The following is a 13,249-nucleotide window of genomic DNA, read 5'->3' as shown; positions in this document are numbered from 1 at the left end:
TCTCGTACCCCAGCACATCGACTCGGTACTGGTACTCCCTGTATACAGCCATGTTATTATCTCGTACCCCAGCACATCGACTCGGTACTGGTACTTCCTGTATTTAGCCATTTTATTTTTACTCGTTATTGTTATTCGTTACTCACAGTGTATTTACTCCTCGTCACTATTTCAATTTTTTTTTTATCTTTAACTATGCATTGTTGGAAAATGACCTGTAAGTAACCTTTTTACTGTTAGTCTACACCTCTTGTTCATGAAGCATGTGACAAATACCATCTTATTGGATTCATTGGAGGGGCCTGAATAGACGGAGTTGAATTTATATTATGGATTGCATTTATGTATATTTATATTGCAAGTATATATAAAAGTCTACTCTATTCAGGTATTTAGGTTGCATTATAAAGAAGAATGACACCAATGGGACTATTTGGCAGCCACCAAATATCCATGAAGACTAAATGCATGATGCATCATTTGGGGATTATAATAGATTATCTCCATCACACTGCATTACCAAGAATGCAGGATGTCACGGATTGCCCTATAGCAGTTTTAGCATCACTCTGAGGACTACAGCGGATCGAATGACTTTGCAGGCTACAAATAGCCTACTGACAGGAAGGGCTGTCACGTTCCAACTGTACATAGCACACTTTAGTCTAGCCTAKCGGATGTGTGCGCTGAACCTTCAGTTTGGGAGAGATGGGAGAGATGTTGATCAGCGGCGTTAGTTGGGTATCGCCATACCCTAGCTCAAGACCAAAAATGGTAAGTAGGCAAAAACAAAGTAGACTAAAATCGTTCCAATCCCGATTATAATTAAACGATGATGATTGGCTGGTTTTAGGACCATGCGGAGAGCAGCTGCCAGCCTGCAACCCTTTCTTTCACTTTTAGAGAGCAGAGCGCAGACAGTGCCAGTTTGCTTTGGCAGTCAGCCGTTTAGGCAGTGCACCAATTGCTTTGAATTTGACGTCGACATTTGAACTCGGCCTTCTAAGCCTTGTTGTTATCTGATAGATATATATTTGTTATCAATTATTTCAATTCGGAATTGGGAGGTGACCATTCGAAACCAAAAGCTATTTTATTGCTATTAAAATACAGGCTGTGATAGCTGTAGGCCTGATTGATATTTCAATTAATTTGACCAGTAGACTAGTGTAATTTTGGTTTCATATAGTGGTATGATAATAAACACAACTGAACGTGCTATTTAGAGCATTTCCCCCAAATGGATGTCATGATTTTGACTTCAAAGACAATAACAATTGTAGGCAATAACAAATGTACATGGTCATGCAGTGACAGAATGATAATTGAGATCATGCAAATCATTAATTGTTACTTAGTTAGGATAACTTTTTTTAACTTCTTGCTGTAGGCCTACTTTTTCATCATCCCATTCCTGCATCCCAAATCCCTACCTGTTGCCTACTTCCGTCTGTTATAATGCATTTCCACGCTATCAGTCTTGCTTGTCCATCTTCCTCAATTAAAATGAGATATTCTTACAGATCAATCTTGTTGCTAAAACGTCATTAAAGTTATGTAACTATAGTGTGGATGTAGGGCTGTTTTTAAAAATATATATATAATAATCACCCAAATGCGTAAACAACACAATAATATCAGACAGACAAGCTGTCCCGGGGGAAATCCGCGAGGCGCCCCCTCGTTGGCTACTATGCTGCAATCACTATTCTCGTAGCTGCCTTGTTGATACAACATGTTTCAATATTCTCCAAGCTGCATCGTTCGTTGGTACAATGTTTCAATATTCTCAGAGCAACCATGTTGATACATTGCTTCAATACTCGCAGAATGTTTACCTTCCCTGGCGAAAACTGCAGACAGGCAAATGTATACATGTGCACGAAGCAATGTTGTCATTGTAGGCTTTGATGTAGGCTATGCTTTTTATTTCTATTCATGTATAGGATTTATCTGGCATAGTTTGCATTTGCGGTCAGCTGTTTTATGCACCGGTTACTTTCACATTGATGTCATTGTTTGAAGTCGGCCTTGTTGTGACTTGATAGCACGCATTATGCATCTATTTCATGTTGCACTGTATGCGTCGTTCCACAAGTAAATGAGACAAWTTATGATGAGGTTGAGTAGTGGTTGACATTGTCCACGGCGTTCCACACACCTTTAAACACAATATTGCGGTGATAATTAATGCCTGAGGTCAATCACATCCCCCAACCCACCACACCTCACTTTGCCATACCCTGGGTTTAGATGAACTGACGCCACTGATGTTGATGCAGAGGACTTGGGATATAGGATCCAGGACTAATGCATTTGATTACAATAAATCGCGCATAATATGGGAAAACGTGACGAGAGATAAAGTTAATGCATGAAATCTCTGACACACTTTCCAACCTAACCTCCCCCCTTTCCACCACCGGAGGCACCATCACTACAGAAGTGCCGGGAGAGAGAGAGCGAAGAGAARAAATAAATGGGGAGAGAGAACTGTATCGGCCTGTGAAATCACGCGCCGCACGCGGCTTAGCAAATGCATCCACGTGAGGACGATTCGAGAATGAGAGGAGTGCATTCAGTGGGAAGACTCGCGCTGCATGAAGCTATCACCAGCAGTCAGAAATTATAATCACCACCTGCGCTTTATAGCCTCTGTTATAATTTTAGAGGAAACGCAAATAGAGCATGGTGTACGGTTGGTTGGGGATGTTCTGAATGGGCGCTAGAATCATTCGTGCGAACTGCACCCCCCCACACACCGCACCGATCATTCATAGAGACAGTGGTCATAGAAACACTGGATTACCGTTCTGGCAACAGGTTGGATGATCTGATTAGACATCCTGTGGGTTGTGGGTACGTTTAGATGTAGTTCACAGCACCCAGATTGTGCCAACACTTGACCTGACTGGCATGGTTCCAAAGTGTGTGTGTGTGTGTGTGTGTGTGTGTGCATCCGGGCTTCTCAGTTAAATGCCATCACCATTTGCATTGCTCTGTGAGGTTTACCTAATTGGACAGCAGGTGAATATGGGGCTCTGTGTTAAACCAGCAGTAGCCTCACTCTCAATATTATGCAATCAGTTGAATTATCTTGTGTTATTTAGATTAGGATGTATATGGATTACATCTGATTTTGTTTACTTCTGCTTGGTTTGATAAGATAAATCAAGAATGCATGTACTGTATCTCGCCCTCTGAGACCAATACATATCAAGGTCAAACAGGGGCACCAGCTGTAGGTTAACTGAGCCATGCATTCATAGAGTCAAGTTGGATGACCTTCTCAATGAAGAAAAGAGAGAGTGCCACCATTCAAAACCGCCTCCAAGTTGCAGGCAGGAAAATGCTGTGGCAATGCTGTGGCATCAGATATCCCACATTACTGCACCGGTGACCTTTTAACCTCCGTATTGACATCATGCAAACATCCGCAAATTGTATACAGTATTTAGATTACCCGAATAGCCCATACAAAATATCTAAGGCCAATAAAGTAGATGATGAATAAATTAATAAAAACGTTTTTATATAACATTTTGACAAATAAATGACTAAGTAAGTTTAGTGTAGGATGCAGAGGTCTGAACAGCTCCAAGTTTTGTCCTCCAGATAATAACTGACATGGAACCAGTGGAACACATGGAACATGCAGAAGGGCGCCTTGACCCAGGCCGTTKGCCACAGTCGTTTCCATCACCTGGACTGAAACGTGACTGCAGAGTTAGTAAATGAATCACCACTCAACAGCTGGGAGTGGAAGTAGAATATGTAAATAAATATTATGATGCCAGGTGTACTTTGGCTAACCTTGTGGAAACACCGCCCAATGTTCCATGCATAACTCTATAGTTTCCCATAGCYATAAGCTTTGCGTTATCAACCCATGTCACTGGCCCAGCCTCCAARGGCGACAGGTAGCCTAGAGGTTAAGAGCGTTGGAGCAATAACCGAAAGGATAAGCAAAAAAACACATTTACATTTCACATGTGTATAACACACACTTGTACATGTGTGAAATAGGACAAACATAGGCACCCACCTAATTATTAATGTAGTAATCACAACACTTCTCCTATCTATTCAGTATCTCAATGCACACTGGGTGGTAGAGAATCATTTACTTATAGATACACACGAAAACAAAATCGCCTGCCGTCTGTTGGCAATAAGCATAGAATGCATTGGAACCAGTGACAGCTCGCTCCATGTGAGTTTGTTTTCATGAGGAAAAACAGGAAGTGTCTCCTACCCATATGAAAAAATACTATAGTATACTATGGTATAAATACTACACTCTTAGAAAAACKGTTTCAAAAGGGTTCTTCGGCTGTCCGCATAGGATAACCCTTGTTGGTTCCAGGTAGAGCCCATTTTGGTTTAAAGTAGAACCCTTTTGGCTTCCATGTTGAACACTATGTGGTTCTACCTGGAACCAAAAAGGGTTCTTCMAAGGGTTCTCCTATGGGGACAGCCAAATAACCATTTTAGGTTCTAGATAGGACCTTTTTTGTAATATCCAACAAGTGGATGTTTTCTTTCAAGCATACAGTGTATAGTATTTACTGTAGTGTTTTTGCAGACTTTATAGTAGTGTTTACTGTAGTGTTGCGGCCATGACWGTAGTATACCGTAGTATTTACAGTTTACTATAGTATAAATACTGTAGAAAAAAATTGATGGTATATACTATAGTAATTACGTAGTGTTTTTGCGGGCTTTAGTATACTACTCATTCAAGGGTTTTTCTTTATTTTTTATATTTTCTACATTGTAGAATAATAGTTTAGACATCAAMACTATTAAATAGCACATATGGAATCATGTAGTAACCAAAAAAAGTGTGAAATAAATCAAAATATATTGTATATTTTATTTTCTTCAAAGTAGCCATCCTTTGCCTTGATGACAGCTTTGCACACTCTTGGCATTCTCTCAACCAGCTTCATGAGGAATGCTTTTCCAACAGTCTTGAAGGAGTTCCCACATATGCTGATTACTTGATTGTTGGCTGCTTTTCCTTCACTCTGTGGTCCAACTCATCCAAAACCATCTCAATTGGGTTGAGGTCAGGGGATTGTGGAGGCCAGGTCATCTGATGCAGCACTACCATCACTCTCCTTCTTAGTCAAATAGCCCTTACACAGCCTGGAGGTGTGTTTTGGGTCATTGTCCTGTAGAAAAACAAATGATAGTCCCACTAAGCGCAAACCAGATGGGATGGCGTATCGCTGCCGAATGCTGTGGTAGCCATGCTGGTTAAGTGTGCCTTGAATTTTAAATAAATCACTGACAGTGTCACCAGTAAAGCACCCCCACACCTTCTCCTCCATGCTTGAAGGTGGGAACCACACATGCAGAGATAATCYGTTCACCTACTCTGCATCTCACAAATACACGGTGGTTGGAAYCAAATCTCTCAAATTTGGACTCATCAGACCAAAAGACAGATTTCCACCGGTCTAATGTCCATTGCTCGTGTTTCTTGGCCAAAGCAAGCCTCTTCTTCTTATTGGTGTCCTTTAGTAGTGGTTTCTTTGCATCAATTCGACCAGGAAGGCCTGATTCACTCAGTCTCCTCTGAACAGTTGATGTTGAGATGTGTCTGGTACTTGAACTCTGAGGTGCAGTTAACTCTATTGAACGTATYCTCTGCAGCAGAGGTAACTCTGGGTCTTCCTTTCCTGTGGCTGTCCTCATGAGAGCCAGTTTCATCATAGCGCTTGGTGGTTTTTGCAACTGCACTTGAAGAAACGTTACAAGTTCTTGACATTTTCCAGATTGACTGACCTTCATTTCTTAAAGTAATGATGGACTGTCATTTCTCTTTGCTTATTTGAGCTGTTCTTGCCATAATATGAACTTGGTCTTTTACCAAATAGGGCTATCTTCTGTATACCACCCCTACCATGTCACAACACAACTGATTGTCTCAAATGCATTAAGAAGGAAAGAAATTCCACAAATTAACTTTTAATAAGGCACACCTGTGGCATTCCATGTGACTACCTCATGAAGCTAGTTGAGCGTGTGCCAAGAGGCCAAGAGTGTGCAAAGCTGTCATCATGGCAAAGAGCGGCAACTTTGAAGAATCTCAAATCTCAAATAAATCTCAAATATATTTTAGATTTGTTTAGCACTTTTTTGGTTACTACATGATTCCATAGTTTTGATGTCTTCACTATTATTCTACAATGTGGAAAATAGTAAAAATGAAAGAAAAACCCTTGAATGAGTAGGTGTGTCCAAACTTTTGACTGGTACTGTATATATACTTGGCATGTAGGTTTCACACTTATGGGTAGTACAAACKGGGTATGGGGAGGAAAATGGGCAGGGTATATGCAAATAAATACTGTAGTATAATATACTATAGTAATTACTGTAGTGTTTTTGCGGACTGTAGTGTTTTTGCCGACATTACTGTAGTATTTACTGTAGTGTTTTTGCGATCTGTAGTATACTGTAGTACAGTATACTACAAMATTATATAGTAAGTAATACATATGATCGAGGGATGCTACAGTGTGTACAATTCTACAATATACTACAGTTTACTACAGAATTCTATAGTAAGTATTGTAGCAGTCTATAGTAAACTGTAGTCATTTTTTATGTGGGAAGTTGCGTGAACTTCAAGCACAGTCACATATCATCGTCAATCTTTTTAGCAGTTTTTCAAGTGCACCTTTGTATGCTTGAAAGAAAACATACACTTGTTGGATATTACACCTGTTTCAGAATTTATATCAGTCAGTATTCATTGCATTTTCCAAGTTCACGCATGGGAGGATAATGCACAAAAAGCATGACGGTCCTGTTATAAAGTTGAATTGTTCTCATCTCCATCTCGCTACTTTCTAAACATATACAATTGGACATACAGTACCAGCCTTATAAAACTGTTTCAAATCGTATTAAGTCGACCCCCTTTCTAACATGCTGATGAAGAGACACCTTAAATGTAAAACCTCGTCATGCAGGACATTTGGGRACGTATTTTACACACAAATACGCACGACTGCAAAGAGAAACAAACACAATAAAACATGGTAAATACTCTTTAAAAAAATGTTTTTAAATCATCACCATACTCAACTCAAAATGTATAACTCCAATGCCAAATTCAATATTGAGCTACAAAAAAATAGTATTGCTATGCGACTGATATATAAAGTGTATGCAATAACAAAATATAATTTGAAAATTAGCAATCAATGGAAATAACAAAACATATCATCGCAATCATAGCACTTACCACCCGGACTGTCCATGTTTCTTGGTGTGTCTTGTTTGCTGTGATGAATGAAGCTCGACTTGTCAATATACAGCTGCTTCTGAATGTCAATATGCAGGATCAATACTAAACTACAGACAGGTGATAGTCGAGAACTACCTGTGCGTAAAATACCTGAGCCATGGAACAGAAGAAGACAATCGTATTGATCTGTCAACGACAGAACACTCCGTAGTATACTGTAAGCACAGTTATGTCCAGCWGTATTCTATGCAGAAGAGTTATGTCCAACTGTCTCAGGTGTGCAGGATATATTATTATTGCGTGCTACCTGGATCCGTTCTGCACTGTGCTAGTGAGTTGCTTGGTTCAGCGGAAGGGAGTGTCGCGAGCAGAGAACAAGTGATTTTAATAAAAAATCCCAATAATTCACAGCTCCATCAGCATCTCCGAGGATGAACTGAACTGTAAACTAGACCAAATAATACACACACTCACTTCCACATCAATCACGTTTTCAGGTGGCTTAAAAAATGTGACTCGTCCTCTCTCAATTTCTGTTGTGTCTGTTTGGATGTATCTCATCTCACTATATGTCCCATTTGAACTCTCCTTTCACTCTCTCCTTCCGTCCTTTTACTCTGTAATGCGTTCTCATTGGCCGGTATCTAGAGCTGAGGGGAGATTTGATGCGCTTATGTGACCGTGCTACGCGTTTAGTAAAGCCACGGTGCATGTGAGCTCTGCATGTGCAAGGGGCGTGCGCCGCCCTACTGACATACTGTACATTTTATACATACCATAATACCGAGCGTGCGATAACGAGAAGTGGGCGGATGAGGCACATGCACAATGGGCGGCGCACACCGTGACTGGTCCGGAAGTTGTTAGTAGCGGACTGTGCCGCTTAAAGTTGATGTCCGAACATTCAGACCATGTGTCTTAGGAACAAATAAACAAACAAGTGACACATGTTGTCCTAAATGTGTTTGTGAGTGGGTGTTTGTGTTTGTGKAGGAAATGTAGGCTGTCACTTCAGCATACAGTATTTTACTGTGGCAGGATTTTTCGCATCACCTCAGTAACATTCAATTGCAGTTCATTATTTTGTCACTAGAGAGCGCTACAACGCCAGCAAACCCATCTTTGTAGCCTCAATTCTCCACACATTCAGTTTTCTGAAGTGTGGGTGAGTTCAAGATGATCACTTTTGTCAAGCCTATCAAAGTGTGTTGCATTATGAGAATCAAAATTGTCTGACTTGCACCTACATGACAACTGCATGACTTTACAAAAACAATGTGATCAAAGATCATGAAGTTTTGACTGTAGTCGACTGCAAGTTTCTGCAGTTGCTCATCATCCACTTCATGTTGCAGACAGYGGCTGCATTGTGGGAGCCTCTATTGTCAGCCAATCATTAGGGTGTTTTTGTTTGACCAACGCATGCGTGACCAAATTCATGACTGGAACAGGTCATTTGTACTTTGATAGACTCCAATGTACAAATTATTGTGAAATTTCAGTCTCTCTCACCAATTGAATTGATAGTACAATGTACACACATACAGTACCAGTCAAAAGTTTGGACACACCTACTCATTCAGGGTTTTTCTTTATTTTTTACTATTTTCTACATTGTTGAATAATAGTGAAGACTTCAAAAGTATGAAATGACACATGGAATCATGTAGTAACCAAAAAAGTGTTAAACAAATCAAAATATATTTTATATTTGAGTAGCTTCAAAGTAGCCACCCTTTGCCTTGATGACAGGTCATTTGTACATTGATAGACTTCAATGTTCATGTTACATCTGCTCCTGCCACGCCCTCTAGTGCTCATCCTGTGTCTCCTTGATCTGCCGCCACTCCCCCAGTGCTCTCTCCCTCTCCCTCTCCCTCTCCCTCTCCCTCTCCCTCTCCCTCTCCCTCTCCCTCTCCCCTCTCCTCCCTCTCCTCTCCCTCTCCCTCTCCCTCTCCTCTCCCTCTCCTCTCCCTCTCCCTCCTTCCTCTCCCTCTCCCTCTGTGTGTGTGTGTATGATTGTGTGGGCGGAGACAGGTGTGCTGGAGTCAGAGCAGATCCCCACCAGCTGCAACCTGTTTCATAATCAAAACCTATACATATACTCAGTCCTGCCTCTTTCACTCTGCCAGATCGTAATCTCTGCTCAGTCAGTCCATGTTTCTAGCCATTTGTTCCTGTTTAGATCCTGTTGGCCTGTTTTCCCTTGCCTGACGCAGTTTTCCTCACCGCTACAGTCTGCCCGCTCTGACTGTGGTCCCTGTCTCCAGTCCGACTTCTCGTCAGTCCTGCTACTCTGTCCTGGATTCCCCACACTACGGCTCCCTTGGATTCCCTCCGGACCTGCTTACCATGTCCCAACACCTCTCGCTCCAGCCTCTGCCTCCGCACCTGGTTTCCGGCAACCCGTCTGAGCTTCCCCTGTCCTGCACTCAGACTTCCCCACGTGTTTTAATAAATACCTTGATTACTTCATCCCAGTCTCCTTGTCTGAGTCTGCTCTTGGGTTCCCCTGTTCCGCTCCACGTGACAGTACAAATTATTGTGATACTTTAGTCTCTCTCACCAATTGAATTGATTGGACAATATACACACATACAGTGGGGAGAACAAGTATTTGATACACTGCCGATTTTGCAGGTTTTCCTACTTACAAAGCATGTAGAGGTCTGTAATTTTTATCATAGGTACACCTTCAACTGTGAGAGACGGAATCTAAAACAAAAAACAGAAAATCACATTGTATGATTTCTAAATAATTAATTTGCATTTTATTGCATGACATAAGTATTTGATCACCTACCAACCAGTAAGAATTCCGGCTCTCACAGACCTGTTAGTTTTTCTTTTAAGAAGCCCTCCTGTTCTCCACTCATTACCTGTATTAACTGCACCTGTTTGAACTCGTTACCGTAAAAAGACACCTGTCCACACACAATCAAACAGATTCCAACCTCTCCACAATGGCCAAGACCAGAGAGCTGTGTAAGGACATCAGGGATAAAATTGAGACCTGCACAAGGCTGGGATGGGCTACAGGACAATAGGCAAGCAGCTTGGTGAGAAGGAAACAACTGTTGGCGCAATTATTAGAAAATGGAAGAAGTTCAAGATGACGGTCAATCACCCTCGGTCTGGGGCTCCATGCAAGATTTCACCTCGTGGGCGATCAATGATCATGAGGAAGGTGAGGGATCAGCCCAGAACTACACGGCAGGACCTGGTCAATGACCTGAAGAGAGCTGGGACCACAGTCTCAAAGAAAACCATTAGTAACACACTACGCCGTCATGGATTAAAATCCTGCAGCGCACGCAAGGTCCCCTGCTTAAGCCAGTGCATGTCCAGGCCGTCTGAAGTTTGCCAATGACCATCTGGATGATCCAGAGGAGAATGGGAGAAGGTCATGTGGTCTGATGAGACAAAAATAGAGCTTTTTGGTCTAACTCCACTCGCCGTGTTTGGAGGAAGAAGAAGTATGAGTACAAACCCAAGAACACCATCCCAACCGTGAAGCATGGAGGTGGAAACATCATTCTTTGGGATGCTTTTCTGCAAACGGGACAGGACGACTGCACCGTATTGAGGGGAGGATGGATGGGGCCATGTATCGTGAGATCTTGGCCAACAACCTCCTTCCCTCAGTAAGAGCATTGAAGATGGGTCGTGGCTGGGTCTTCCAGCATGACAACGACACGAAGCACACAGCCATGGCAACTGTGGCACCAAGAAGCATCTCAAGGTCCTGGAGTGGCCTAGCCAGTCTCCAGACCTGAACCCAATAGAAAATCTTTGGAGGGAGCTGAAAGTCCGTATTGCCCAGCGACAGCCCCGAAACCTGAAGGATCTGGAGAAGATCTGTAGGGAGGAGTGGGCCAAAATCCCTGCTGCAGTGTGTGCAAACCTAGTCAAGAACTACAGGAAACGTATGATCTCTGTAATTGCAAACAAAGGTTTCTGTACCAAATATTAAGTTCTGCTTTTCTGATGTATCAAATACTTATTGTCATGCAATAAAAATGCAAATTAATTACTTAAAAATCATACAATGTGATTTTCTGGATTTTTGTTTTAGATTCCGTCTCTCATAGTTGAAGTGTACCTATGATAATAATTACAGACCTCTACATGCTTTGTAAGTAGGAAAACCTGCAAAATCGKCAGTGTATCAAATACTTGTTCTCCCCACTGTATATTAACAGTTTGTAAGTGTGTAATATGGGGGTTGGAGCCATGTGTATTTCATTACTAATAAAAACTTTTATAAACAATGGCAATCCTGCCTTGTTGCGTTGAACCTTGCTGTTGGAAAACCACATTGGTGTCCGACTTGGCTGTTGCAGATGCACCTCACCTCCACTTCATTCCTCAACTTTCATCTGCAGTGGATTGCTTCAGCCTTACCACTCAAACGAGCCCCTTCTCGTCGGGACGATGGTTCGAGATGGCCCATTGCGCAGATAACTGATTTATCATAACTTTGGATGCGTTTACATTTATACAGGCTGCCCAATTCTTCACAAATGTTTCACAAATTAGAATTTTGGCTAATCAGATAAATTCTAAAAAGATCTGATGTGAATAGTCAAAAGACCAATTAGTGGGGAAAAAAAGATCCGAATTGAACTGCATGTGTAAACGCAGCCTTTGAGTTCTTTAGATTAATTTGTAGTGATTTGTACTATTAGGATTGAGCAGTAGGTTACCATGATATTACACCTAGGTCTATTAGGCCTACTTGATGATGAAGATGTTGCGTAAACACATTGTTCATTTGTTTGTCTTTCTCAAGCAATTTTGCGTTAAGACTTGTTGTAACTGTGTTTATTTTTTATCTGAAACTACCAAAACCTGCTTAATCTGCGCTACTATCCTACCTACCGTTTAACCATCCATTTGTAAATTAGGTGTGCAGGCCTACATGTGTACTGCCAGGAAATATAGCACTCTCCGCTCTTATGTAAATCATTCCCTGACAGAATTCATTTGGTGTCAGATTCAAAGTGCATCAAATTATGAAGTGTGTGTTGGCTGACTCATGCACATGTCCTGATGAGAACATATTATGGCAAGGCACGCAAATAATTACTGGGTGCTCTCGCTGTTTGGGCACTGAACGGAACAGAACAGAACAGAACAGAAGTCGCTGCCAACACAGACACCTGCAAAACACCTTGTGCCTCGGGGCTAAAGAGACAGTCATCACTGTCTGTCTCGCTCTCACGCTGTCTCACTGTCTCTCWCTCACACACCATTTCATTTGGCTGAAAGAGTTCATTGTTGTGTGAAGTGATGCCAGTTTAGCTGTGGGTGATGAGAGCTTATAGTTTATACCATGCTGAGCCTGCCTCACAGTTGGTTTAGATTGCTTATAGAATGGCTGATTAAACTTCAGAAAGCACACTTTATGAGTAAAGAATGCAGAAAACTATTTCAAGTGTGGTATTATTCCTGATTTCAACATGGCTTTACAACTGCATGGGAGACAGTAACTCATCTGCATCTTTCTAGAGTTGTATTAATCACTCTTTAATCACACTATGGGTCATTGATTCACAGTTTTATGTGCAGGGAGAGATGGGGGAAGGATGGATGGAGAGGGAAGGAAGGAATACCTTTCCTTTAGAGCAGGAGGGAAGGAGAGAAGGAGGGATGGAAAAAAGGACCTTTCCTTTAGAGAACAGATTTGCTGTAATTACTGAATCACTTCCATATGTGTCTCTGACTGCTTTCTAGTCGCTCTCTCGCTCTCTCGCTCTCTCACTCTCTCACTCTCTCACTCGCTCTCTCGCTCTTTGCCTTCACAGAAGTCTTCTATCTCTCTCCACAGCACTCGGAGCAATTTTTCAAAACTACTGCTTAAACAAAGTCTATCTTAATCAGAACATCTTGGCACATTGGGTTCTACACCGCAACTTGTGGTGATTCAATTAGAACGAGCCAGCCAGGGAGAGAGAGAGGAGAGAGGGAGGGTGAAAGAGAGAG

At 41.7% G+C, this 13,249-nt stretch overlaps 1 protein-coding gene across 1 annotated transcript in view; it reads right to left on the bottom strand.

The window, feature by feature from the left end:
• LOC111966794 (nuclear receptor subfamily 1 group D member 1) overlaps positions 1 to 8,004 on the bottom strand; it is a 45,573-nt gene extending 37,569 nt beyond the window's left edge. The window contains exon 1 of the mRNA XM_023991729.2: positions 7,262 to 8,004. Coding sequence (XP_023847497.1) covers positions 7,262 to 7,277 — 16 coding nt within the window. The 5' untranslated portion in view covers positions 7,278 to 8,004. The remainder of the gene's footprint in view (positions 1 to 7,261) is intronic.
• Positions 8,005 to 13,249: the final 5,245 nt, after the last annotated feature.

The sequence above is a fragment of the Salvelinus sp. IW2-2015 genome, linkage group LG7, assembly GCF_002910315.2.
Source record: "Salvelinus sp. IW2-2015 linkage group LG7, ASM291031v2, whole genome shotgun sequence".
In the NCBI taxonomy this organism is placed as follows: Eukaryota; Metazoa; Chordata; class Actinopteri; order Salmoniformes; family Salmonidae; genus Salvelinus; species Salvelinus sp. IW2-2015.
This window is presented reverse-complemented; position numbering and strand designations above follow the sequence as displayed.